Genomic DNA, 25,127 nt, shown 5'->3' with positions numbered 1-25,127 from the left:
CCTCGGAAGAGATTCAAGTAGAAACAGTAGTCAGAGAAGAGCAGAGGTCTGAAGAGTGAGCCCTGGGGCTTCCCAACAGAGGTTGGGCAAAGGAGAGGGACTCAGCAAAGCAAGTGGGCATGAAGTGGCTCTGTGGAGAGGAAAAGCAGGTGGGTGTGGGGTCGGGAGTCAAGAGGAGGTCATGGGTCAAGAAGGTGGGAGGGGTTAATGCTGCTGATAAGTCAGTCAAGGTGAAGACAGAGGAGTGCCTTTTGACTTTGACCACTTGGACTTGGTTGGCGGCCTGAACAAGGGCAGTTGAGCCGAGTGGAGGCCCACCTGGAGAGGAGAGGAGGTGATTTGTGTGCTTGACTGTGTAGCATGAGGCATGCTCAAAGAAATATGGATTTCTCCTTTCAGTTTCAGTATAACTGTTTGCCTTCCTGTGTGGTCCTTGGCCTTGGGAGATGGCTGGCAGGAGAAGACAGAGCCTGGGCAGAATGGAGGGTGGCTTTGGGGAAAAGGACTTGGCTGGGGCAAGTTTGGTTGCAGAACCAGGGAGCTCAAGTTGAGACAATTTCTTTGTATGGCCTGAGCTAGAATTTCCTTTCAGTCATTCAGAAAACACTCACTATGTGCAGAGACTCAGCCAGACTGGGGTGATATGTCGTCAGGTCAGACATCACCCCAAAGGGAGAAGATTCAAGGTCTAGGGGGAAGCAGATGTTTAAATAAACATTATAGGACTTTTCAATTAGTCAAGAGTAACAGAGGTATATCCTGTGCTATGGCTGACAAAGTGAAGGAGAGCCTGAGCTTGCCTAGGGAAACAGTGATTGAAGACTTCCTGGAGAAGGTGGCCCAGCAGCAGAGGCTTAAAGACTGAGTGGCTAGGGTTGTGCCCGGTCCCTTCTCTCCCTTCCCCTCCAACCCTACCTACTCTCCCGCCTGTTACAGCCCCTCCCCCTTCTCCTTTCTCTCCTTCTCCCCTCCTCCTTCTCTCCCTCTTCCTTCCCTGGCCCAGGATGAAAGGCCTTCCTGGCCTCCCAGCTGATGAATTATGCAAGCCCTTCAGCAGTGTGCCTGGCATCCAATTAAGGCCATGGCCAGGCTGATAACAGAGACAGATTAAAATGTAATTCATTGAGGTTGACATTTAAGCCCCGGTGTGAATGGCAGGGAGGAGAAGCAGTGCTCTCCCAGAACCTTGTGTGTGGGGGTGCTTCTCAGCTCCCTGCACTTGACTCATGCTGGTTTAGCGTCTTCGAGGCAGCCTGCAGGCTGGGGCTTCTGTTGCATCACTGGTCTGGGGAAAAGCCCACGGCAGGCTTTGAGCTAAAGCAGTTGGGGTTTTTTTAACCTCTTATTTGGAAATAATTTGAGATTTACACAAGAGTTGTAACGATAGTACAGAGAGTCCCCATATACCCTTCACTGAGCTTTCCCTAAAGTTAACATCTTATGTAACCATGGTACAGTGAGCAAAACTAAGAACTTAACGTGGGAACAATACCATTAACTAACCTACTGAAGTTTTTCGGATTTCAGCCAGTTTCCCACCAATGTCCTCTTCCTATTCCAGGATCCAGTCCAGGACCCACATTCCAAAACAGGCTTTTGTGGTCATGCCTCTACAGAGACAGTTGTCCCTCTCTGTGCCCCGGACCAGTAGTTGTCAAACTTTAGAGTCCAGAGAATTACCAGGGATTTTGTTTAAAAGGCACGTTCTTCCCTAGACATCCTGACTCAGTAAATCTTGGGTAGAGCCCTGGCACCTGTATTTTTAACAAGCACCCCAGGCAGTCGAGAATTGCTGGCCTTGGCCAGCACTCCAAGCAAAGCTTGGTTGGTTCCTAGTTCCTCTGGCAAGTCACTGTCCTCCAGCAGATTTCCCTCATCCCCTGGCACAGCCTTAGAACAGAGCAAGGGTACTCCTACCCATCACTTATTGCCTCATCCTGCAGGGAGGAGACCTGGGTTATTATACAGGCCAGGGCAAAAACCCCAGGGGAGCCCTGCTTGGAGAGGAGAGGAAATCACATTTATTTGCCACTCACAGACATACATGTTTTCTCATTTAATCTGCAAAATAACCCCTATAAGTAGATACTATTTTTCCCATTTAATAGATAAGAAAACTGAACAATAGTGATATTCAATGTAGAGTTGCCAGACTTAGCAAATACAAATATAGGAGGCTCAGTTAAATTTGAACCCCAGATAATGCAGTACCAGGGCAACACTAATCTTAAAAAATAATTGTTGTTTATCTGAAATTCATATGTAACCAGGTCCTCTGTGTTTTATCTTGCAACCCTAAGTGATATCCTTTGGCTGCAGAGCTGATAAGTAGGGCCGCCCCAAATCTGCCCCGATGTCTGTAGCATGGCGCACCCTGTGCTTGCCTGCTCAGTGCCCTCCTCACCTGCTGGACCACAAGCAACAGGAGGTGCGGACCATGTGTATGGATCCCCTGCTGTATCTACAGGGCTTGGCACAGTATGGCAGTAGGTGCTTAATAAACATTTGTTGAGTTAATGGATGGCTCCACGCGTGCGCAAATGGACTTACTCCCCTCTTGGCAAAGAAAACTGCAAACTATGATGACTAAAGCTGGTGTGACAAACCGGCTGATAGGAATGCAAGCGGAGTTTGAGGGACGGAGGTCGCATGCCCATATCCGGGAACCTAGCCCTTACACTCTGAACAAGGGCAAAGGGCCAGCTTTTCTCATCTCAACCTCTCAGGGCCTCTGCTCTCCCAACTGGGAAGTGGAATTGGGTCCCTTCCAGCACTAAGCTTCTGTGGTTCTATGATTTTTCTTCCTAACTCCACCCTCCCAAGTAGGTAAAAAACACGGCCAAATTAGAGGGTTTACTAGCAACTGTGATATTTACTCCCCAGCCCACCATTTCCTATTTCTCCTCATCTTCCTCTCCCTCACCCTCCTCCGTGACAATTTTCTAACCACCCCCGTGGTGCCTAGTCTTGGGTTCCTTTCCTCGAATGCTCCCTTCTGCCCTGTCAGATGAAATCAGAAGCCCAGAGAGACCCGGCACAGCACAGTTCTTCGCAGACAAGGGAGGATGTTGGGAGCGTATTGTATCTTTTAAAATAGACCCGTTGTCGTCGGAATGTATTTTTAGCTGTGAGAGAGATTGGCATGCTCTCAGTGCCACCATCTGCCAAAGGCAGTTGCTAGGCAACTGACACTGACGACAGCACGGGGATGACTTCATGGAGGATCTGGGGACCCTGGTGGCCTGATCCCTCTCCACCGTCTAATTCCTGCATGCTGACAGCGAAGCCCAAGGGAACCAGCGCCCCTCTCCTCCTGGGAGAGGCTAGGGAGCTGGTTTAATAAGCCCGGGAGCTGAGCACAGAAGATGCTATTCATGTAACAAGGGATACTGGGCCATCACTGCCACCTTGATTGGTAGATTTTCTATTTAGAAACTTTAGATGCTACTGCGGTTTAAGGCTGGGCTCTAGACTCGGTGAGTCCAAAGGAGATATATCCTCTCCTCAGCAGCCCCATAGGCATGGGTCTGAGTCATAACAGGAGCTGTTTGGAAATAGCTAGTCCAGAGCAGGGTCTATGGAATAAAGCAGCCAACTGGTAGCCAGGACCCCTGAGTTCTGGTCTGGTTCTGCCTTTTGCTCTCTGGATGATGTGAAGTGAGTCCCTGCCCTTCTCTGGCCCCCAGGTTTGTCATCTTCAAAATAAGGATATGGAACCAGACAAAATGCATTTATAGGAATAAAAAACAGAGGAGAAAAAAAATCAAGTCAGACCTGGGTTCAGATCCTGACTTCTCTTCTTACTGCTCATGTGTGACTTTAGGTAAGATTCTGAACTTCTCTGTGCCTCAGTTTCTCAATCTGTAAATGACAGCAGTGACACTCTTGTGTTGTGCTGATTCAACAAAGCAGCACATGGAAGATAAGCAGAGCATCTTTATTTTGGAAAGAGGCATTATTTCATTTCTGTAACAGACTGTAAATTGTCCACTGCAATCATTTCTCCCCATCCAGGTTAATACTTTAAACTGGGCACATTTCCAGCCTCTCTTGCAGCTAAGTTGTCACTAAGGACACATGAAAGGAAGGGATGGATACAACTTCTACCTTACTCACTTGTAGTAGCAAATTGCTCCTCCTGATGTCTTCTTTTTTCCTTCCTATAAGCCAGGGCATGGATATGTCTGTGACACCTCTTTGACTATGCAGAGCAGGATGACATGCTGGGGGTGGAGGAGGGGTAGCAGAGCAACAAGTTGGAAGGAACCTGGGTCCCGTATTAAAAATAAAACTGAATGCATGTGGTTTGCTTGGGACGGTGCAGGGCAGTGAGTGGGGAGATGGCAAAGGGAAGAGAAAGTGGCCAATAAAGGCCAGCTACCACAGTGGATGACTTGGGGGACTTAATTCCATGGGGGGAGGTTCTGAAAAAGAGTGTAAAAAAAGGCCTTCAGAGCTAGCCAAGGGTGAGGAAGCTGGGTGGTGTTTAGCCTCACACTCATCAGTCCCTGGGAAGTGGGGCATCAGTTCCTGGGCACTTCTGGTCTTCTGTGTGTTTGTGGGTGGAGTGAACACCAGCAACTGGAGGGCAGCCCTCTGCCAAAGATTCAGGTACTGGCCTTGGAAGCCAATCTGGTGGGCGTAGGCCTGGTAAAAGGACCTGAAGGAAGGTGAGCCCAGCACCTGCAGCATCTGCTGTGGTTCTTCCGAAAGAGATATTAAGTCCTGTGTCCTTCAAGCCACTATATATTGGGGATCCTTTGCAGCTTAATTTTTAACCTAATTTAATTTCCAAATGCTATGCATATGGAAAATTTTGGTTTTATGTAATCTCTCTGAACTCCTGGACTCCACGTGATATTCATGGAGGTTATGTCATGGCTGGGGAAACAGGATTAATGCTAAGGAACAGACATGTCTCAACAGAGCATGCATCACTTGGTATTTCTGGGGCTTGGGCAGTGAATGATGTAGCCCCTCAGAAAAGGGGCAGATAAGTGTGGACTAGCATGGTCGGAGAAGCTGAAATTTTATCTGCTGGAGAGGGCTTGAAGAGATGAGGTGGAGGGCGTCCTCACTGAGCCATGGGGTAGCTCCTCTGTCAGATGTGGGGTAAGCAGGTACCTTGGCTCACATGCCTGCAGGGTGTGGTCCTGCGCCAGTGGATGCTGGATTTGGCTGCATTTGCCTTTAGAGGCTGCAGGATACCTCTTAGCTGGGAGTGACTTGGTGGAGGGGGTCCAGCCGCAGGGTACATCACTATTCTCTCTGTGTTCTGAGGTGGGAAAGCTGGTGACAGGTGCCCCTCATCACACAGCTGATGTCACAGATGTCCAGGTGGCTGCAGTGAGTCAGGGCTCACTGAGGCTGTGGTTCTTCTCACAGTGAGGAAAGAGACATGAGTGTTCTGGGGTGCACTGGGGCTGGATGACCAGCTGGGGCTGGGCACTCATGTGGGCAGTGTGTCCCACTGTCTCAGCATACAGCAAGCACTCAAACTGTCTTGAAGGCAGAGCTGGGGGTCCCTTAGAGAGATCATCTGTTCTAGCCCCCTTATTTCAAGGATGGTGGCACTGAGACCAGAGAAGCACATGAACTTTCTTTCAAGGCCAGCAGAGGAACCCGACACCAGGTTTCTTGACTTCCCAGGGTGGGGGAGGCAGTTGACATAGAAATGGGGGCTGCCAGCCTCAGATCTGCTGCCAGCCACCTCTGAGTCATTTGCTCCAGCCCTAGGTCCCTTTTACTTATTCATGGAATCTCAGAACTAGGAGAGAGCTCAAGAGATGATCGGTTTAGGCCCTCCATCCCCAGCCCTGTGTGCATCCTTAGTTATGGCAGCTGACTTGAGATCACCTTTCCTTGCCCTTCAAGTCCCCAGAGCTCCCTTCTGCCACCTCCATGTGTTCCTCAGTGGTCTGCTAGTTCTCTCTGATGTCTTACTACAGTCATTCCTGTTTCACTTTTGGTTTGATTTATTTTAACCTCTAGATACAGATTGGTTTTGCTGCATTTTGCATTATGACGGTGAGGAGTGGGTTGAAATTACCCAATTCGCCCTCATTTTCTATCCTATTTCTATAGAAAAGGGGGTGGAGGGAAGGCTCTAACCCTCCACCACCAGCCCCTGTGGACTGAGGACAAGAATGCAGCTGTCCACCCAGGTTCTCCGGGTCCCAGTCATCCCCAAGGCCCTGGAGGGAAGAGTGGAGGGCAGTGTCTCTCAGAGGCCAATGGGCGATGCAGCCTTGACCCAAGCCCAGGCCCATGAAAGTCGCCCTTTACTGGCTTGTCACAAATCCCATCACCTCTATTCCCTCCTCATGTCTACAAATGTGGAACGTCTTTTTCCCTGTTTTAGATTCTCTTTGCACTTTATTCTCTTTGGGAAAATATGAGCATCTTTCTTTGTTCTCCTTGGGCAATTTGAGTCTGGAATGGAGAGGAAGGAAGAGGAGGGGGTGCAGCCTTCATCCCTCAAGGGAGAGGGGGAACCCCTCTGTAGATAGCACCTGTGCCCCGTGCAGGTGGTGAGGTAGACAGGCCTCTGTGGGGCACCCTGTCTATTTGGGAAATCATCTATGAATCATGGTGCTTAACGGCCAATACGAGTGCTTCTGGGTTTTGTTCATGCACCTATTATTTCCATCGAAGGAAGAAACAACCCTTTTAAAATTTTTTTTGCATTTTTAAGTAAACATCTAAATGATATAAAGGAACTACATTTTTCAACTTCATGCCTCTCCTCTCCCTTCCCTCCCACCCACTGGGTCTGGTGTGGAGCAGGGGTTCAGTAGATCTTCATTAAGTGAAAATGTCTTTCTAGTCCCACTCTGCTTTTTTCCTGACCACTATGTTCCCAACTCTTTGTTGGGTGGGAGAATCCAGACATCTTGTACAGCTGCAACTCAGTGTGGTCCATTCTGGCTGGAATTCAAGGAGCAATTACAGACAAATAAGTATTATTACAACCAGCATCAATCAACGTCCCTCTCCTCAAATGCTCTCACCGGGAAACAAGGATGATCTCAGTAAGACGCTGTCTTGTTTAAGTCTAAGTGTCTTTTTGATGCCCAGGGAGTGTGTGAGCCTTGGAGGGACCCCACCGTTGATCTTCTGTAACAGACACTACAGAATATGCTGCTTGTATAGTCTGCTGTTCCTGGCCCCTAGACACAGACAGACCTGCATTCAAATCCTGACTGTTACTTGTTCTCTCTGTGGACTTGGACAAGGGACTTAACTTCCCTGAATTTCAGTGTTCTCATAGGTCACATGGAATCATGTGAATTCCTGGGGGTGTTGTTGCAATGATTAAATGAGATAGCACATTTAAAGTCTCAAAAGATTTCCCAGACAATTAATAAATAAAAACCTCCATTTCCTCCTACTCTCAATTAATTATTGGGTTCTCTCTTCTGTACTGGGGGTATGGTTCTGTAATCATGATGGCTTTGTGTCAGCAGCTAGATGACAAGTCCCAACCTTATCTATAGTTTGAAGCTTCTTGCAGAGCACAGCAGAACGAGTGTAGACAAGCTCTCCTGGAGAATCAGGACTTGATCTGGGCACAGGAGGAAGAATCGTGTTTAACATCAAATTTTTCAGATCTTTTGTGGGTTACTAGGGTATCCCGGTGAGAAGGAAACTGGGACTTAGAAAACCCCAACCACGAAACTCCCCTTGCTTTATGACACCACCTTGGGAACCATCCATGATTTGTCTGCAGGAGAAGTTGCCTGTGTGATGGAGGCCTGGATGCTGGACTTCAGGCACACTGTGATGGCCAAGGCAGAACTTTACTGCTGTAAGAAGAAATTCTTGTCCTGGCCTGGAGGACTTTGGGCCCAAATTCCAATGAAACCACAGTGAATTGGAATGGACCCCTCTCATGATCAGACCCTCCTGGGGACTTGGGCAAACTGGACGGAAGGCAGCATATAAGAACACTTCTACTGCCCGCTCCATTGCCCATTGATCATAGTCTCCCAAAGTGCCCAGTCACCATTACAGAGTGGATGTTCGCATTTCTCATTCCCTGCCCCCGGTGCCCTGGCCTGCCAGGTGGTGAAGCTTCTATTTCTCTCTAAATAGAGCAGAGGATGTTGAAAATCTTCCATGGCTTCTGGCAGGTGAAGGATCAAAGCAGTGCTGAGCAGCCAAAAGAACAGTCAAAAAGGTTAAGATCAAAGGGAAAGGGCTTCATTTGAGAGTGAACTTTCCTGTTCCTCATTAGTCTTCACCAAGGCTTCTATCATCCTCTGCTGCAAGGAACAAGGAATGAGGAATTTGGGCTGTGGCTGACTGCTGAAGCCACGTGCTGGCAGGCAGACCATCCCAGAACAGCTGCAGTGTCATTGTAAGCCTTGAAATTAAAATAAAATTCATCAGTTTATAAGAGGAAAGGAAGGTCAACACTGATGGGGTCAGAGAAACCATTTCCAAGAGCCCTTGGGTTGGCCTAAATCCTCCATACAAAATGGGAAGTGGAAGTGTTTGCCATGGAAACTGTCAGAGGGAAGCAGAGGGAACCCAGGTCTTGGCAGGTGATTCCAGTCCTTGTTGCTGGTACTCGGCACACCACAGGAAATAGCAGAGGTCCTGATAAATAGGGAATCTGGAGAGGCTGGAGCCGAGGCTGGATGTATTCTGTAAGGGGAAGGCCTCCTCGCTGAGGATGGGAAATACGCTTTCCAAACTGTATGGTCAGCAGCTTTATGTGTAACTGTAGGGGTTTATTTTATCTTTATAGTGAATCTTCTTTTTTTTTTAAACAAAGCAAAACTTCCAGTAGGACACCCACAAGGTATTTGCTTGCTGGTGTTATTTCTCTCCCTGTCTGGGAAAGGATGCCACCCTGGGTATGGGAGAGGTGTGCAGCACATCCCCTGATTCAGGGGAACCCCTCCCCATCTTTGTGCCTCGATTTCCCCATCCCACAGTGAGGATGCGAGATTAAACGCACTTCCTGGATGTACTTTTTAGAGAAGTGTTTGAACAAAACTTGGGCAAGGCTCTGGGCAGATGGGGTTTAAGAGTCCTAGAACTAAGATCAATGTGTGCAGGTTAAATCCAAGCTGGCCTTGTAAACTGCCGTGGCTTCTGGCTGCAGAGTGAGGGTGAGCTTGACTCCTGTTCCTCACCCCGTATCTGCACAACTCGGCTCGCTTCTTTTCCCTGGACAGTCCCCAGCATTCTTACCAGCTCTGACAAGGAGAGCGCTGCTGTAGGCTGTGTGTCCTCAGCCCTGGGAGGCAGCTGTGACATCACAATTTCATTTTTCCTGGAGGACAAGTTCCCCTGGACTCCTGCAGGCCCCTGCACAGGCTTTATTGTGGGGTGGCACTGGGCTCCTTCTTTCCGAGTGAACATCTCCTCGTCCATCCGAGACAAAGTTATTACTCCTGGAAAGGAAAGCCTTGTCACTCCTGACAGCTCCACATCTGCCTTTCTGCTCATGATCAACGGTGTGGGGGGTGGGGGGGTATTACTCTCACTTAATTCCCTGAAGCTGGCCTCACTTTGCATGGCTGTTTAGGAATAAGTTTCTTTTGTTCCCCATTTTCTTCTTTTTATAACCAAATAGATTTTCTTTTGAGTTCTGGATGAATGTCATTCCAAGTGTTTGGTGGGAATCAGCTCTCTCTGAAACATTTCCTGGGGCAGAGCATTAGAGCAGCAACTAGGAAAGAAGCCATTTCCTGCGTTTGGAGAAATGAGCCTGGCTGGAGGCTTCTGTGTTGACAGAAAGGGTTAACAGGGGCATAGGGGCCTGTGTTCGGGTGTGGGTCCACTCTCACTTGCTGTGTGACCTTGGGAAATCCCCTTATCCTCTCTGGGCCACATTCATGCCATCTGTTCCAGGAGGAATTTGGATGGGATTAATGGCTTGTAATATTTAAGAATACTTTGGAACCCCCTCTTAAATTGAAATCTGTAGAAACCCAATATGAATCACATGAAATCGCTGCTTTTGTAAGTCAAAGATTTCAAATATAGACTATATCACATGGTTTAGTCCAGGGCTTCTCAATTTCGGCACTGTTGGCCCGGGGGATGGATAATTGTGGGAGGCTGTCCTGCAGGGTGGATAGCAGTATCCCTGCCCTCTACTTAACAGTTTCCAATAGCACTGCTTAAGTTGTGACAACCAAAAATGTCTTCGGACATTTCCAGATGTCCCGGGGTGGGGGCAAAACTGCCCCTGGTTGAGACCCATTGCTTTAATCTAATAAAACCAATCAAAAAGCGAGAGTCTTCACTGAAGGGGGATGGGAGGGAATGTGAGGGAGATCCATTCTCTGTGGCTCCAGAGATAGATTTGGCAATTAGACTAATCCCTTGTTCCTGGCATAATATAAGTTCCTGGTATGTGGAACTAGAGCTATCGCAAAGGGAAAGCTAAATGGAAACTCTGACCTGCCAGAATCCAGGAGGCCCCCACCCCATGGCCAAAATAGGAAATAGAAAACAATATTGTTCCTGAGGGAGGGATATGGCATAGATTAGTGCCCCCACTAGGAGACTAAAAGATACAAGGATGGTGGTCCCTCTCACATATCCATTTAATTCACCAGTCTAGCACCTGTAGAAACGAATGGATCCTGGAGAATTACTGAAGGCTATGGTAGACTTAACCAAGTAACAACTCAGATTATAGCTGCTGTGCTAAATGTGGCGTCTTTGCTTGAGCAGACTAGTAAGGCCTCAGCTATATGATATACAGCCATTGATTTAGAAAATGCAGTCTTTTCCATTCCAGTTTAGAATGAAGATCAGAAATAGTTCACATTCCCATAGGTTGAGTAATATTCATATACAGGGCTGAGTCTCCCACTGTCTGTCATAATATAGTCCAAAGACATCTAGACTGCCAGGTGTCCCACAGAACATCACACTCCCATGTTAACATTTACAACTTCATGCTGATTGGACAGGATGAGCAAGAGGTGGTTAGCATCCTGGAGGCCTTGTGCCGCCGAAGGTAAGAAAGAAATCCTTTAGAGATTCAGGGAGTGGACACCTCATTGAAGGTTTTAGGAATCCAGTGTTAGGAGCATATGAAGATCACCCTGAAGATTCACTCCTACACGAGTTTTTCTCAGTTCTTACTAGGACATTTTAGCCATGTCATGCAATTAATTCAGTGAGAAAACCATTTCCTCCCAGAGAAGGAACGCTGTTTCCTTGTTCAGGCTATGCTGAAAACTGGCCCTAGTTATTAGCTTTGGGCAGTGTGTGGAGCAGGGTGATCTTGATGAGAAAAAGCATTTTCATGAGAGACTCATGTCATAGATCATGTCTGCTCTCCTCTAGTAAGAAGGAGAGAGCTGTTCCTGCTAGTTTGGAGAGTTTAAGAGCATCTGGGTGTTCATGATCTCAAACGCGCCCATCCAAACGTCTCCATCCCATGTCTCAGGATCTTAATCATTCCTTATCTGGGACCTGAATTTAGCATAGGAGATCTTTCATGGCTGCACACTCAAATTCCTTTGTAGCTCTCTCATTCTTTTGGTTAAATCTTGTGTCTAATTTTCAGCATGACCTAACTATGGTTCCAGGAGATAAGGTATCTTTCAGGGCTGCCAGGGGACCTGCTAATTTTCATGGCATACTCTGTGCTAATAGCTGATTAGCCTGAGCCTGCCACTTTCTTCAAGGTTTTCAAGGCAGTTAAAAGCCAGCCCAAACCACAATCCTTATAATTACCATTGCCTCTACACCTTAGAGTTAACCCATGCCCCTCCAGCTGGAGAGAGTCTTCGTGACATGATGCTATCTGACTGATGAGTGATCCGGCTACAGAATCCCACTGAGGGTCTCCTTCCTAGGTCTCCTTCTAGTGCCAGTTGACTTAGCTTGGTTCCCTGTGAGCAGAGCCTGGGGCAAAGATGAGGAAACCACAAGGTAAGTACGTATCACCGAGACTGCTGCTGTGAGCAAGGAGAGCCCAATTTCTCTAGGAATTCCTGCCACCTGAGTAGCATATAAAATGTGTCCAGAGGCTGGAGCACAGGGTTCCTGGGGGCTTTAACCATCCTGTAATTCCAGTCTCACTTGAACAAAGACAAAGGGGAGAAGACCATGGGGTAGAAAATAGAAAGCCACGTGGCCCACCCATGCTTCAGGTGGTATGCTGTCAGTGCAAAGTGAGGCTGAGCCTGCACAGAACTGTTCACTGCAGCTCTGACTTAAGTCAGATGTGGGCTGAGGTTATGTAACCAAGTGATGAGAGATGTCATCGTCGTCATTTTTTGTGGCTAAACCAGCTATTGAACTAGGACAGAATATTATAAATAGTATAACAGAGACATCAACAAAATGTATAGGAGGAAAGGAGAAAATGGTTCTCACATGTGAGAATAAGGAGGCCTGTACAAAGAGGGTGATATTTCCATGGGATCTTAAAATACAAGGAGGATTTCACCAGGTAAAGTCAAGGCAAAACATCCAGGAAAGGAAAATGTAATTAACAGAGAATATGCAGAATGATGTGACTGTCAAGGGCTTAGTTTCCAGAGTACATACAACTCAATAACAAAACTCATACAACTTAATAACAAAAAAACTCAGACAACTTAATAACAAAAAAATAGCCCAATCCAAAAATGGACAGAAGACCTAAACAAGCATTTCTCCAGTGAAGACATACAAATGGCCAATAGCCATATGAAAAAATGCTCAATATCACTAATTATTAGAGAAATGCAAATCAAAACTACAATGAGTATCACTTCACACCAGTCAGAATGGCCATCATTCAAAAGGCCACAAACAATAAATGCTGGAGAGGCTGTGGAAAAAAGGGAACCCTCCTTCACTGTTGGTGGGAATGTAGTTTGGTGCAGCCATTATGGAAAACAGTATGGAGATTCCTTTAAAAACTGAAAATAGACTCACCATATGATCTAGCAATCCCACTCTTGGGCATATATCCGGAGGAAACTCTAATTTGAAAAGATATATGCATCCCAATGATCATAGCAGCACTACATACAATAGCCAAGACATAGAAGCAACCTAAATGCCCACTGAAAGATGACTGGATAAAGAAGTTGTGGTATGTATATACAATGGAATACTACTCAGCCATAAAAAGGAATAAAATAATGTCATTTGCAGCAACATGGGTAGAGCTGGGTATCGTCATACTAAAGTGAGGTAAGGCAGAAACAGAAAGAAAAGTACCATATGATATCACTTATATGTGGAATCCTAAAAATGATACAAATGAACTTATTTACAAAACAGAAACAGACTCACAGACATGGAAAACAAACTTATGGTTACTAGGGAGGGAAGCGAGGAGTGAGTGAGAAGGGATAATTTGGAAGTTCAAAACTTGCAGATATTAACTACCATATATAAAATGGATAAACATCATTGGATAAAATGTATAGCACAGGGAACTATATTCAATATCTTGTAGTAAACTATAATGAAAAAGAATATGAAAAGGAATATATGTATGTACATATATGACTGAAACATGCTGTACACCAGAAATTGACAACATTGTAAACTGACTATAATTTTAAAAAAAAGGACTGTGTATAATCATGGTGTGCAGTGATGTGGGTGCAGTAATGGGTGTAGTTATAGGGGTTCAGTGATGGGGATGCAGTGATGGGGGTATAGGGGTGGAGTATACTGATGGGGCACAGTGATAGAGTTGTAGGGATAGGGGTACAGTAATGGGAATACAGTGATGGGGGTACAGTGATGGGGTTGCAGGGATGGGAGAACAGTGATGGAGGTCCAGTGATGGGGGTGCAGTGATGGGGTTGTAGAGTTGGGGTACAGTCAGACATCCATCTGGAATGGCAGTGTTTGGGTTTAACATGAATGTGAAATGAGCTTGAAGAAAGGTTATGCGAAGGAAACTATAGGTCCAGCTCTGGGCCGATGTCGGACGAGAGGGGCTTGCCTGGTGACTGATTCCATCCCCAGACCATCCTCCCTTTGTTCTGTCAACCTGCAGGCCAATCTCCACCCTGAGGCCACTGTTGGTGCTCTGATGCAGCCTCCTCTTTTGAGAATCGGAAAGTGGGCTTTGATCTCCACTGCCTATCAGCAGGGGTAGATTAGTGCATGTTTTAAGCCACGCCTCAGAGAGAGGTCCTCTCTCATTCTGATTTCTCCCTCAGGGTTTCAGCAGAGCAATCTGGGGAACAGAGAGAGCCCATCAAAGGTCTGTGTCTCTCAGGGGCCATCCAGGCCACTGGTCTGTGCTGCTGATGGGGACATCAAGGTCTTAGGAGGTGATGTCAAATGGTTACTCAGCTTCCTAGAAGATGAAGTGATTTTTAATTGTCCAAGAACTGCAGAAATCAGCCATCCTCCCTGATCTTACTGTTGCTCCTCATTTCTTAGGCCATCCTCTCTAAATGCAGAGCCTTCAGCTTGGAGGCAGGAAATCTGGGCTCAAGTCCCAGCTGTGCTGCTTTTCAACTTTATGATATCAGACAATTCATCCTACCTTGCAAAGTCTTAGTTTCCTCATCTACAAGATGGGGATCATTGCATTAAATTAGGGAATGGCTGCAAAGCATTTAGCCAAAGGTCTGACAAAAGGCATTCCATAATTAAAAGCTAATATCCTTGTTTCCTGACATTTTAGTGTCTCCCAGAATGTAGGTCCTGTGTATCAGAGGATGCATGACATAGTCAAAGCTGATCTAGACAGAACAGCAAATAGAAGATATGCAATTAGAAAACCATATCCTCCATAGTTCTCTTTTAATACAGATTTTGTAGAAAAGATAGACTCAGTTTGGTGGTAGCATGTTTCACATATACATATATACAAGAGGTGACTACTCTGGGAAACCTCTCATGAATTAGATTGACGCTTCCCAAACCCACTCTTGCTGTTGTTCAATTCCTTCCCCTGATCTCCAAGGGGGTGGGGCAGAAGGATGTGTTTTCATTTTTATTTATTTATTTTATTATTATTATTATTTTTACTTTTTTTATTGAGTAATAGTCATTTTACAATGTTGTGTCAAATTCTAGTGTAGAGCACAATTTTTCAGTTATACGTGAACATACATATATTGTCACATTTTTTTTTTTATCTATGAGCTACCACAAGGTCTTGTATATATTTTCCTGTGCTATACAATATAATCTTGTTTATCTATTCTACAATTTTGAAATCCCAGTCTGTCCCTTCCCACCCACAACCCTGCTTGGCAACCACAAGTTTGTATTATATGTCTGTGAGTCTGTTTCTGTTTTGTATGTATGTATGTATGTATGTATGTATGTATGTATGTATGTATGTATTTATTTATTTATTTATTTATTTATTTATTTATTTATTTATTTATTTATTTATTTATTTTAGATTCCTCATGTGAGCGATCTCATGTGGTATTTTTCTTTCTCTTTCTGGCTTACTTAACTTAGAATGACACATTCTCCAGGAACATCCATGTTGCTGCAAATGGCGTTATGTTGTTGGTTTTTGTGGCTGAATAATATTCCATTGTATAAATATATCACATCTTCTTTACTCAGTCATCTGTTGATGGACATTTAAGCTGTTTCTTTGTCTTGGCTATTGTAAATAGTGCTGCAATGAACACTGGGGTGCAGGTGTCATTTTGAAGTAGGGTTCCTTCTGGATATATGCCCAGGAGCAGGATTCCTGGGTCCTATGGTAAGTCTATTCCTAGTTTTTTTGAGGAATCTCCATACTGTTTTCCACAGTGGCTTTCCTTGCTTCCCTCTCCTACTCTTAATGATTTAGATGTCTTCTTTTACAATTTTGTGTTTATTCTTTTTGTAATTCATGGCAGTTATCTCCTTTCCAGTTATGAGTTTTTCATTTTTGTAACATCCTGCTTCTTTTCTATTTAGAGTAGACCTGTCATTATTTCTTTTAGCATGGGTTTAGTGTTGCTAAACTCTTAGTTTTTGCTTGTCTGTGAAGTTCTTTATCTCTCCTTCTATTCTAAAGGATAGCCGTGCTGGATAGAGTATCCTAGGCTGCATCTTTTCTTCATTCAGGACTTTGAATATATCTTGCCACTCCCTTCTGGCCTGTAGTGTTTGTGAAGAGAAATCAGCTGAGAGCCTTATGGGGGTTCCCTTGTAACGCACTCTGTTTTTCTCTTGCTGCCTTTAGGATCATTTCTTTATCCTTGACTCTGGCCATGTTGATTATGATATGTCTTGGTGTGGGTCTGCTTAGGTTCTTCCTGTTTGGGACCCTCTGAGCCTCCTGTACTTGGATATCTGATTCCTTTAGTTTTGGGAAGTTTTCAGTCATGATTTCTTCAAATACTTTTTCAATCCCCTTTGTTCTTCCTTCCCTTTCTGGAACCCCTATTATGCATAGATTGGCATGCTTTATATTATCCCATAGGTCCCTTATATTGTTTTCATTGTTTTTTATTTGTTTTTCTCTCAGCTGTTCTGATTGGGTGCTTTCTGTTGTCCTGTCTTCTAGGTCACTTATTCGTTCCCCTGCATTATCTAGCCTGCTTTGTACAGCCTTTAGGTCAGCTCTCATCTCAGCCAATGAGTTTACTAATTCTACTTGGTTCTTCTTTATAGCTTCTATTTCATTTTTGACATATTTTATATCTCTAAACACTTTCTTTTAGTTCCTTCAGTACTTTGATCACTCCTTTTTTGAAATCTTGATCTAGTAGGCCATCAATGTCTATTTCCTTGATCGTGCTTTCAGGAGATTTCTCTTGATCTTTTAATTGGGAGTGGTTCCTCTGCTTCTTCATAGTGCTCGTATCTCTCTAGCACTGTGGCTTAAGGAGTATCAGTCATCTAGTTCTCCTGGAGACGGTGTGCTCTTAGTGATTTTATCGAGAGGTCTTTGTGTCTTCGCCCTGTTTTGCGGACTCAGCTTGCTGTTTCCAGAGGCCCTCTGTTGGCGCCCTCGTCTGTGCTGCTCCCAGTGGCTGTCAACTAGCAGATCGCACCCCCTCCCAACACTGGGTCAGGTGCTGAGCTCTTATGCGGTGGGCAGGCGGGTCACTCCCCCTCCCGATGCCACAGTCAGATGCTGAGCTTGGGCGAGGCAGGTGGGCGGATCTTACCCCCTCCCAGGCCCCTGGTCAGGTGCTGCATTCCTGCCAGGAAAGCAGGTGGCCACCCGCTCTCTACCGGCACCAGTCACTCCTCCGCTCTGTGCAGCTGCCCGCTCTGCCTCTGGTTGGTGCTACGAAGGCGGGCTCGGGGAAGACTGTGGAATGACCCTGCCCCTGCTCCATGCCAAATCTCAGCTCCTTGTTTGTCTTGGTGGTGCAAGTTCTCTGAGGTGCCAAGGCAGAAAGATCCTATCTACCTCGGGCTGTAAACAAGTCTCAGTCCTACCTAGGAGCTTGCGGAGCCCCCGGGTGTGGATTCAGGCCTCAGCCCTGCCCCCGCCCGAGCGCTGCGCACAGGAGGAGATGGGGGCTGTGGCTGCTTCCACCTCTTTTCTCGTGAGAAGTGCCAGTAATGGCGGCGCAGGTCTGAGGAGACAAAGGCTATGGCGCCCCTTCTCCCAGGGCACATCAGCCGTGTTGCTTTGCTTTTTCACAATTTATGGGGGACCGAGGTTGTTCTGCTCCGTATCCCCTCCCAGCCACAGCGCACAGCACCCTGCAGTTCCCTGGGGCTGCCTCAGTGCAGCCGCCCCAGTCCTCCGCCTGGCTCAGGGAGCCTGTCCCGGCCCCAGCTGCCAGCTCGTGTCTCGGGCTGGGTGTCACGGGGACCCTTTGTGCCCATTTAGCTCAGTTCTGTTGGTCAAGGGGTGCTTGGGGCAGATCTGAGCCTCGGAGGCTCCCCCTCCATCCCACTGGCCTCTCTGTTGGAGAGGGAAGACCCAACGAATGAGCTCCAGTCCTCCTTTGCCACTCCCTCCCCATGGGATCGGTCCTGCACTGTTTTGCTTTTTCTTCTTTCTTTTTTCCTTTTCTCCTACCATATTTTTGGTGTCTTTGTCTTTCAAAGAAGGCAATGTTCTGTCGGAGTTCAGCAGGTGCTCTGGTTGGCTGAGCAGGTCCATAGATGTGAATTTTGGTGTATTTGTGGGAGAGGGTGAGCTACACGTGTCCTTCTACTCCGCCATCTTGCTTCTCTCTAATATCATTTTTAAATCAGAAGGATGTGTTTTCAACAAGTGCCCTGGATAATTCTGACTCCATTTGCCCAGCCCATCCTGGGCCCTCAGCCCTCAGTGAGGCATGGTGCCTGCTAGGGGCAGGAGGATGAGGCTCCTGGGTCCTGACGTGGATCTTCCGTGACCCAATCAGCACTGCAATGAGAGCCCAGGATGCTAAGGACAGGCCTCAACAGAACTGCTTATAATAACTTCACCTCCCTAGTCTTGTCTTCTTAAATTTACAGTGGGGGACTGGGTCTAGATCAGAATTGCAGAGTCTTCACCCACGACATAAATGAAGCCAGCAGAAATGCTGTATTGGGATCACATGGTGATTTTTAAAAATTGAGGCCACATTTAAAAATTGAGAGGTATCACAGACTCCTGGCTTAGCCCATGTACACTGTCAAAAGCCAAATGTTCTTGGAGTTGAAAAATCATTGCCCCTTTAGATAGAGCATGTGCCATCCAGTTTTCCACAGTCCCCACCATTCCCTAGTGTATCTCCTGGCCAGCTTCATTCACTGCATGTTTGCTGCCTTCTTGGCCCCTGTCAGTATCTGAATTGAGTTTTCTGGCTTACCTGAACCCAAATGTCCCTTCTGCTTCTACCATCCTGTGAGCCCAAAGCCTACTAAGTTTTTTAAACACCTTTATTGTGATATGGTAACCGTATGTCCTGTACACATATTTCAAATGTACAGTTTGATGAATTTTGATAGATATATACCAATGAAAACACTACCACAATCAAGATAGCTAACATTTCCATCACTCCCCAAAAGGTGCAATTTTTGAATTCCCAATTTTTCCCTTCCCACCTCCTTTACCCCCTGGTAACCATAAGTTTGATCTCTATGTCTGTGAGTCTGTTTCTGTGTTGTAGATAAATTCATTTGTGTCCTTTCTTTTAGATTCCACATATAATCAATATCATATGGACATTTTTCTTTCTGTTTCTGGCTTACTACACTTAGCACGATGACCTCCAGATCCATCTATGTTGCTGCAAATGGCATTATTTCATTCTTTTTTATGGCTGAGTAGTATTCCACATTGTGTGTGTGTGTGTGTGTGTGTGTGTGTGTGTGTGTGTGTGTTTGTACACCACATCTTCTTTATCCAGTCATCTGTTGATGGACATTTGGGTTGTTTCCATGTCTTGGCTATTGTAAATTGTGCTACTATGAACATTGGGGTGTATGTGTCTTTTTAAAATATTTTTTCTCCAGGTATATGCCCAGAGTGGGATTGCTAGATCATAGGGTAAGTCAAAGCCTACCAAGTTATTTTTCCCCTGCTCAGGAGTTAATCATCAGCTTCTTCTTATGTAAATCAGAACAGGAAATTCTCGCTTGGCCAATTCCTCCGAAAATCTTAGTCTGATGCTGTTATTCTTCACCGAGTCTGTGTCTTGTGTCTGCCTGCTCAACACTTGTCTCCGTTTCTTGCCCCTGACCAAAGATCCCGGAGGCCAGCCGTGGCTGTGGATGTCAAGGGAGTTCAAGCGGGACAGCCAGATGAGTGGGGAGTGGGTGCAGCCAGGCCAGACCCTGATCTGGGCTTTTTGGGTCCTTGCAGCCACCGCCGAGGGTGAGACACCCAGTGGGGGAGGAGGGCTCTCAGAAGATGAAATAGGGGGTTTCCCTGCCTTGGAGGATTTTCCACTGGTGGAAATGAGCTTACTTCTCAGGAGTCTCTGGGGCTCGTGAAGAGCACCCCATCAATGTCCTAGTGTTGCTGAAAGCCCCAGGCCAGAGTCTTCTTCTCAGGTGTGGGTGGAGCACAGAAGACCCAGTCCTGTCCTGGGGTTGTTTGCACCTTGCCAGGGCTTGGAGAACCCTCTGTCCTGAGCACTGGGGAGGGGAGTGGGCTGGACCCCATGCTTCTGTAATGCCAACTGCCCAGGCAGGACTGTCACTGTTGAAATGACATGACAGCAGGTAGTGCTGAGACATCTGGGTTCTGCTAAGTAAATAGCCGGGCAGCTGACTTCTCAGGGCTCCCTATTCAATGTGGAAACTGAGAAGCTTGCTTTCTAGTCTCCCAAAGTGTCGACCTCACACCCCTGGAGGTGGATAAGCTGATGTCAGGTGACATCTGCATGAGAATTTTTTTATTTTCATTGCTGTATATGTATTTTAATATGTATTCAGAAGCATACACCTCAGTTACCAAAACCACAATTCCATAGATATTATTGTTTAGAATTCCTCTAAGTAAAAATTTTAAAGTTTATTTAAATTTAATTTTAAGACAGGTAAAATGTCAGTAGTCATATGAGTGATGTACAGACGTGCCAGCAATTGTGCTAGTAGGTGTGAAAATGGCTGAAAAGTGGGAAACTTTGGGCCAGAAGATTTTGTGGAGTCCCAGGATCTATAGAGGCTGGCGCATATCAGTTCCATGGTAAGGGAAAGCCTTTGTGCAGCAGAAGGGAAATGTGTTCCCAAGGTAACCAAGGGGAATTTTGTAGCTTGGTGCTGTGCTCCTAGGAGAAATTAAGTTGATGTTCTGATGCAGATGACTTCTAAGGGAATTTGGAAGGAAGCAATTGACATGGTGTTCACTGAGAGGGAATTCAGATACTTGTACAGCCTCTGGGTTGAGAAAAAGCGTCCCATTGCAGGGAGCTGTGAGTTCAGCCTCTTCCCAGCCAGCTTCTGACTCATCCTATGTGTCTCCTCAGGGCCAGCTGCAGATGCACCAGTGAGGAACACCAGGCTGGGGTGGGTCCGGGGGAAGCAAGCTACTGTGCTGGGAAATGACATGCCCGTGAACGTGTTCCTTGGAATCCCTTATGCTGCGCCCCCTGTCGGACCCCTGCGATTTGCAAAACCAAAGCCTGCATCACCCTGGAATGATTTCCAAGATGCCACATCCTACCCTAACTTGTAAGAGCTGGCTCTGTCCTGTGTGTGGCCTGTGACCTGGGAGTAGAGGCAGAGCATTGAGGGGGAATAAAGGTCTGGCAGCCCACTGGGGAAAGGGGTCGGGGCATCAGTGAGGAGGACGTGGAGGGCTACAGATGTGGGCGAGGCTCCCTATCTGACTGGTCAGGGGAACTGCTAGAACCTTGTTTAGAACATGCAGATTCCCTGGGCTCCCTTCCCAACTTCCTGAATCTGAATCCCCAGAGCTGGGCCTGGGAACTTGACTGTAAGGAAACTCTCTAGGGATTCGGAGGCCCAGTCAGGTTTGGGAACCAGTGTGATCAGCTTACTGACTCTTTTGGTTAGAAGGGGTTGTTGAAGTGTTTCCCTGTGGCTTAAGGGAAACACTTTCCCTCTCCCCCAGGCTTAATCTCCATGGTCAGATTGAGTAAGGGCTTAAGAGTGAGAATCACACCAGAGGAATTTTAACTCTAGTTGCCAACATGGTGCCCAGCTCAGGGCCTGGCCCACAGTCGGGAATCCATAAAAACCTGTGGAATGGATACATGAGTGTGAGTCTGTGACTCAGGGGAGATGGGAGGGCAGGAGCTCCTAGACATTACAAATTTTCAAGTTTAGATTGGTGACTAGTTCCCAGTTAAATTGTGGAGGTGCCTCCTGCATTAGGCGGGAGATAAGACTTGGAATTCGCCAAGAATATTCTGACTCGCAGATTCTGTAAAGCCCTCAGGTTGGGCCATGTTGATTACTGGCATTGGGGTCCCAGGCAGAAGGACTACCCTGATGCCGGAAGACTCCGTAAGCCGCAGAAGACCCCATGTGGTCCAGAGACCCAAGGCAATAAGCTGAACCTCATCTGTTCATTCATTCATTCATTCATTCAACTTATATCTACTGAGAACCAACTCAATAGCTGGCTCTCCATTAGGTCCTGGGGGCCATTAAAATGGGTTAGACACAGCTGCCCTCAAGGAACCTGCAGACTGGTGGTGCTAGTCAGGACATAAACAATAATGACAATTAAGGTATCGGGTGACAAAGGCAAGCATTAGGGGGGCAGAGAAGGGTGCTAAGGGAGCACTGAAGGAGGTCAGGGATGTCTTTATTGAAAGCAGCATGCCTCAGTTTCTGAGACACAACGTACAAAGGAACAAAATGGCATAAATGCTTGTGAGGGAGTGGATTTGCAGCAACAGTTTCCTGCTGCCTAATCTGTACACTATTCTTTAAAAGAGCAACAGACATTAACTGAGCACTTGGTAGACATATTTACATATACAATCTCACTAAATCTTACTATGTGTCAGGCTTGGTGCTAGGGGCTAAAAGTTACCGAGGTGACTCATACAGAGCCTTAGGCTTTTAGCTGCTCACTAGGAGAAGTTCTAGGAAAGAACACAAAATATGTAGGTATTTCCAAAGAGCTATGGTCTAACTGGGGAAATCTCGGAAGGCTTCCTGGAGGAGGTGGCATTTTCACAGACTCTGAAAGGGAAGAACATGAACAAATAGACCTGGGGAGAGAGAAGTCTGGACAGAGGGATCAGTTTAAGCAAAGACCTAAATGCAGGAATCTCCTTGCCAGACTACCTCAGTTGGTTCCTGGTGGAAAGGCCTGGAAATGTCCTTTTGTTCCTCTAGGAGCAGAAAAGGGAGCTGTCAGAGCAAAGTGATTGATACACAACTTAGTGTCCTGCCCTCTACAGTCTGGGGGATTGTTGAGCCAGCTTGAGTCTGTGTGTCTGGATTATGGTAGTGGGGGTAGGCATGGGTGGGAACTGCAATTATTCTGCACAGTGTGCTTTCTTAACCAGAAACCAGATCAAAGAGAATTATAGTTTATTTATTTGGGCCACCAGGCCTCCCTGCTGTCACAAGAACTGGCCCCTCCCAGGAAGGTTTGCTGACAGCAACTCTAGGGGTTTCTCCTCCCTTTTTCCAAGGTGCCTCCAGAACTCAGAGTGGCTGTTCTCAGATCAACACATCCTCAAGGTGCATTATCCCACATTCAGAGTGTCAGAAGACTGCCTGTACCTTAACATCTACGCACCAGCCCATGCAGATGCTGGCTCCAAGCTCCCTGTAAGGCTGCCTACCATGCTGGGGGCTCCAGCTGGCAGGTTCTGGGCCTGGGACCCAGGCGGAGGGGCTATGTGTCTGGACTAAGACTTAGGCCCCTGTTGGGTAAAAGGGAAATGTAATCACTTGACATGTCAATAACTTTCTTTAAAAAATCATTCTAATGACAGATTCACTTTATCTTCTTTTCTGATTGCGTCTTTATTGGCAGTGACTTAATCTTTGGTTTTTATTTTGTTTTTTTTTCCCCTTCTGCTGGGTATTTAATGGTCTGTAAACATTTAGAAAAGACTCTGCTTAGAAGGACTGATTTTTTGTTTGTTTGGGAAATTCTTTTTTAAGGAGGATAATTGCCTTCCCCAAATTTTCTGTTTGCAATGAAGACAGTCAGGTAAAAATGTGAACTATTTCACTTAAGAATGTAAAAGATCTCTGTATCAGTGAATGGAGAAGACGCATTCTACCACCTAACTTTTAACCACTCCCTTCCCCCATCATCCTCCATCCCCCATGTCACTGCAACAGGAGACTCGCTCTGTTGTATCATAACAGCAACACCTATTGAGGGCTAACTACCTGCCAGGCACAGTAAATTATTCCATCTAACCCCCACAGTAAACCAGTGGGTAAGGATTATTGGACCCATTCCACAGATGAAGAAGATGAGGCATAGGGAGGACATGAGCGACTTGCTCCATGTTATATACACAGTAAGTGGTAGATCCGGATGTCAAAGCCAATGTTTTGTCCACTTCTCCTTTTCCCTCAGTGACTTTTCTTTCCTGCCCCAGGAGTTGTAATCACTGATATGACCTAAAAAAGAGAATGAAAGGGACTTATTGTTAAGTATATGAATCATGATAATACCATTTGGATGTTTTATGTTCCCTGGTCCTAATTTTCCTAATCACTGTGGTAAAGCTTGCACACTTCTCTTCCCCATACTCTCCCCTCTCTTCTCTTCTCTCTGTAAGTAGGGAAAAGTCTTAGATTAAAACAGTTTAAGCAGCTTTTGCTCTCAGACATGACTTACAGTGGTTTCCATCTTCACGTGGGTCACAAGTTCAATGACATTTAGTTAACATTTTCTGAGCACTTGAGATGTGTCAACGTTGTTCTATGAACTTTAAGTGCAGAATTTTATTTAAACCTCATGATAACCTCATAAACGGAATATTTTCATTCTTCACATCTTGTGAATGAGAAAAAAGAACCTCAGAGTGGTTAAGTAAGCTGTCCCAGGTCACACAGCTAGTCAGCAGCAGAGCTAGGAATCAGACTCAGGCATTCGTATGCTTAACCCTGGCCTTCGCCACAAGATGAAACCTCTGATGCTATTTGGAAAGGAAAGTGAGACATTTATATTTCTTTAAAGAAAGAATGTCTCAACGTGCATGGGGAGGGGGCGCGGGTGCCTGACAGGCTGACTGGAAAATTCCTCTCCTGTCCTCAGGTCATGGTGTGGCTCCCTGGGGGCGCCTTTGAGACTGGCTCAGCATCCATCTTTGATGGGTCCGCCCTGGCTGCCTATGAGGACGTGTTGGTTGTGACGATCCAGTACCGGCTAGGAATGTTCGGCTTCTTCAAGTGAGTCACTCCCCAAGTGATTGACATCCCTGATCCCCAGGGGGCAGCTGGCAGCAGCCACAGGGGACTCAGTGCCCAGCAACCTAAGGAGAAATGAGCCTTCAGTGATGTTGAGCAAATGTGGCCCAAATTAGTTAGGTAATTTTAGCAGTGATAACATAAACCCCCAAGTCTTAGTTGCTCAAAACTATAAAAAATCTCCTTCTCACTCAAGTAAAATCCAGTCAAGTGTTTCTGACTGACAAACATTCTTCCACTTGGTCAATCAGGGACCCAGGCTCCTTCCGTGTTATGTCTCTGCCCTCCTCTAGGGCCCCAGATCCATCTGCACCAGCAGATGGAGAAAGAGCACAGAGCATCACATGGTGGTCTTTCTGGGTCAGCCTGGAGGTGACGCTCATCACTCCATTCATATACGATTGGCAGCGCTCAGTCACATGCCACACCCAACTGCA

General features: G+C 46.3%; 1 protein-coding gene across 10 annotated transcripts in view; it reads left to right on the top strand.

The window, feature by feature from the left end:
- The window catches only part of CES5A (carboxylesterase 5A), a 224,707-nt gene that overhangs the window by 182,810 nt on the left and 16,770 nt on the right, over positions 1-25,127 (top strand). For 4 of the 10 annotated variants that reach the window (XM_032486351.1, XM_032486353.1, XM_032486350.1 and 1 more), the window contains 3 exons: positions 20,802-21,006; positions 22,950-23,088; positions 24,539-24,672. In XM_032486351.1, the coding sequence (XP_032342242.1) occupies positions 20,802-21,006; positions 22,950-23,088; positions 24,539-24,672 (478 nt within the window). Of the gene's footprint in view, positions 1-11,734; positions 11,908-19,491; positions 19,706-20,801; positions 21,007-22,949; positions 23,089-24,538; positions 24,673-25,127 lie in introns of those variants that run through there. The other 6 variants (XM_032486354.1, XM_014555141.2, XM_032486352.1 and 3 more) reach the window with 5 other exon arrangements.

Source organism: Camelus ferus, chromosome 9, assembly GCF_009834535.1.
Source record: "Camelus ferus isolate YT-003-E chromosome 9, BCGSAC_Cfer_1.0, whole genome shotgun sequence".
NCBI lineage: Eukaryota > Metazoa > Chordata > Mammalia > Artiodactyla > Camelidae > Camelus > Camelus ferus.
This window is presented reverse-complemented; position numbering and strand designations above follow the sequence as displayed.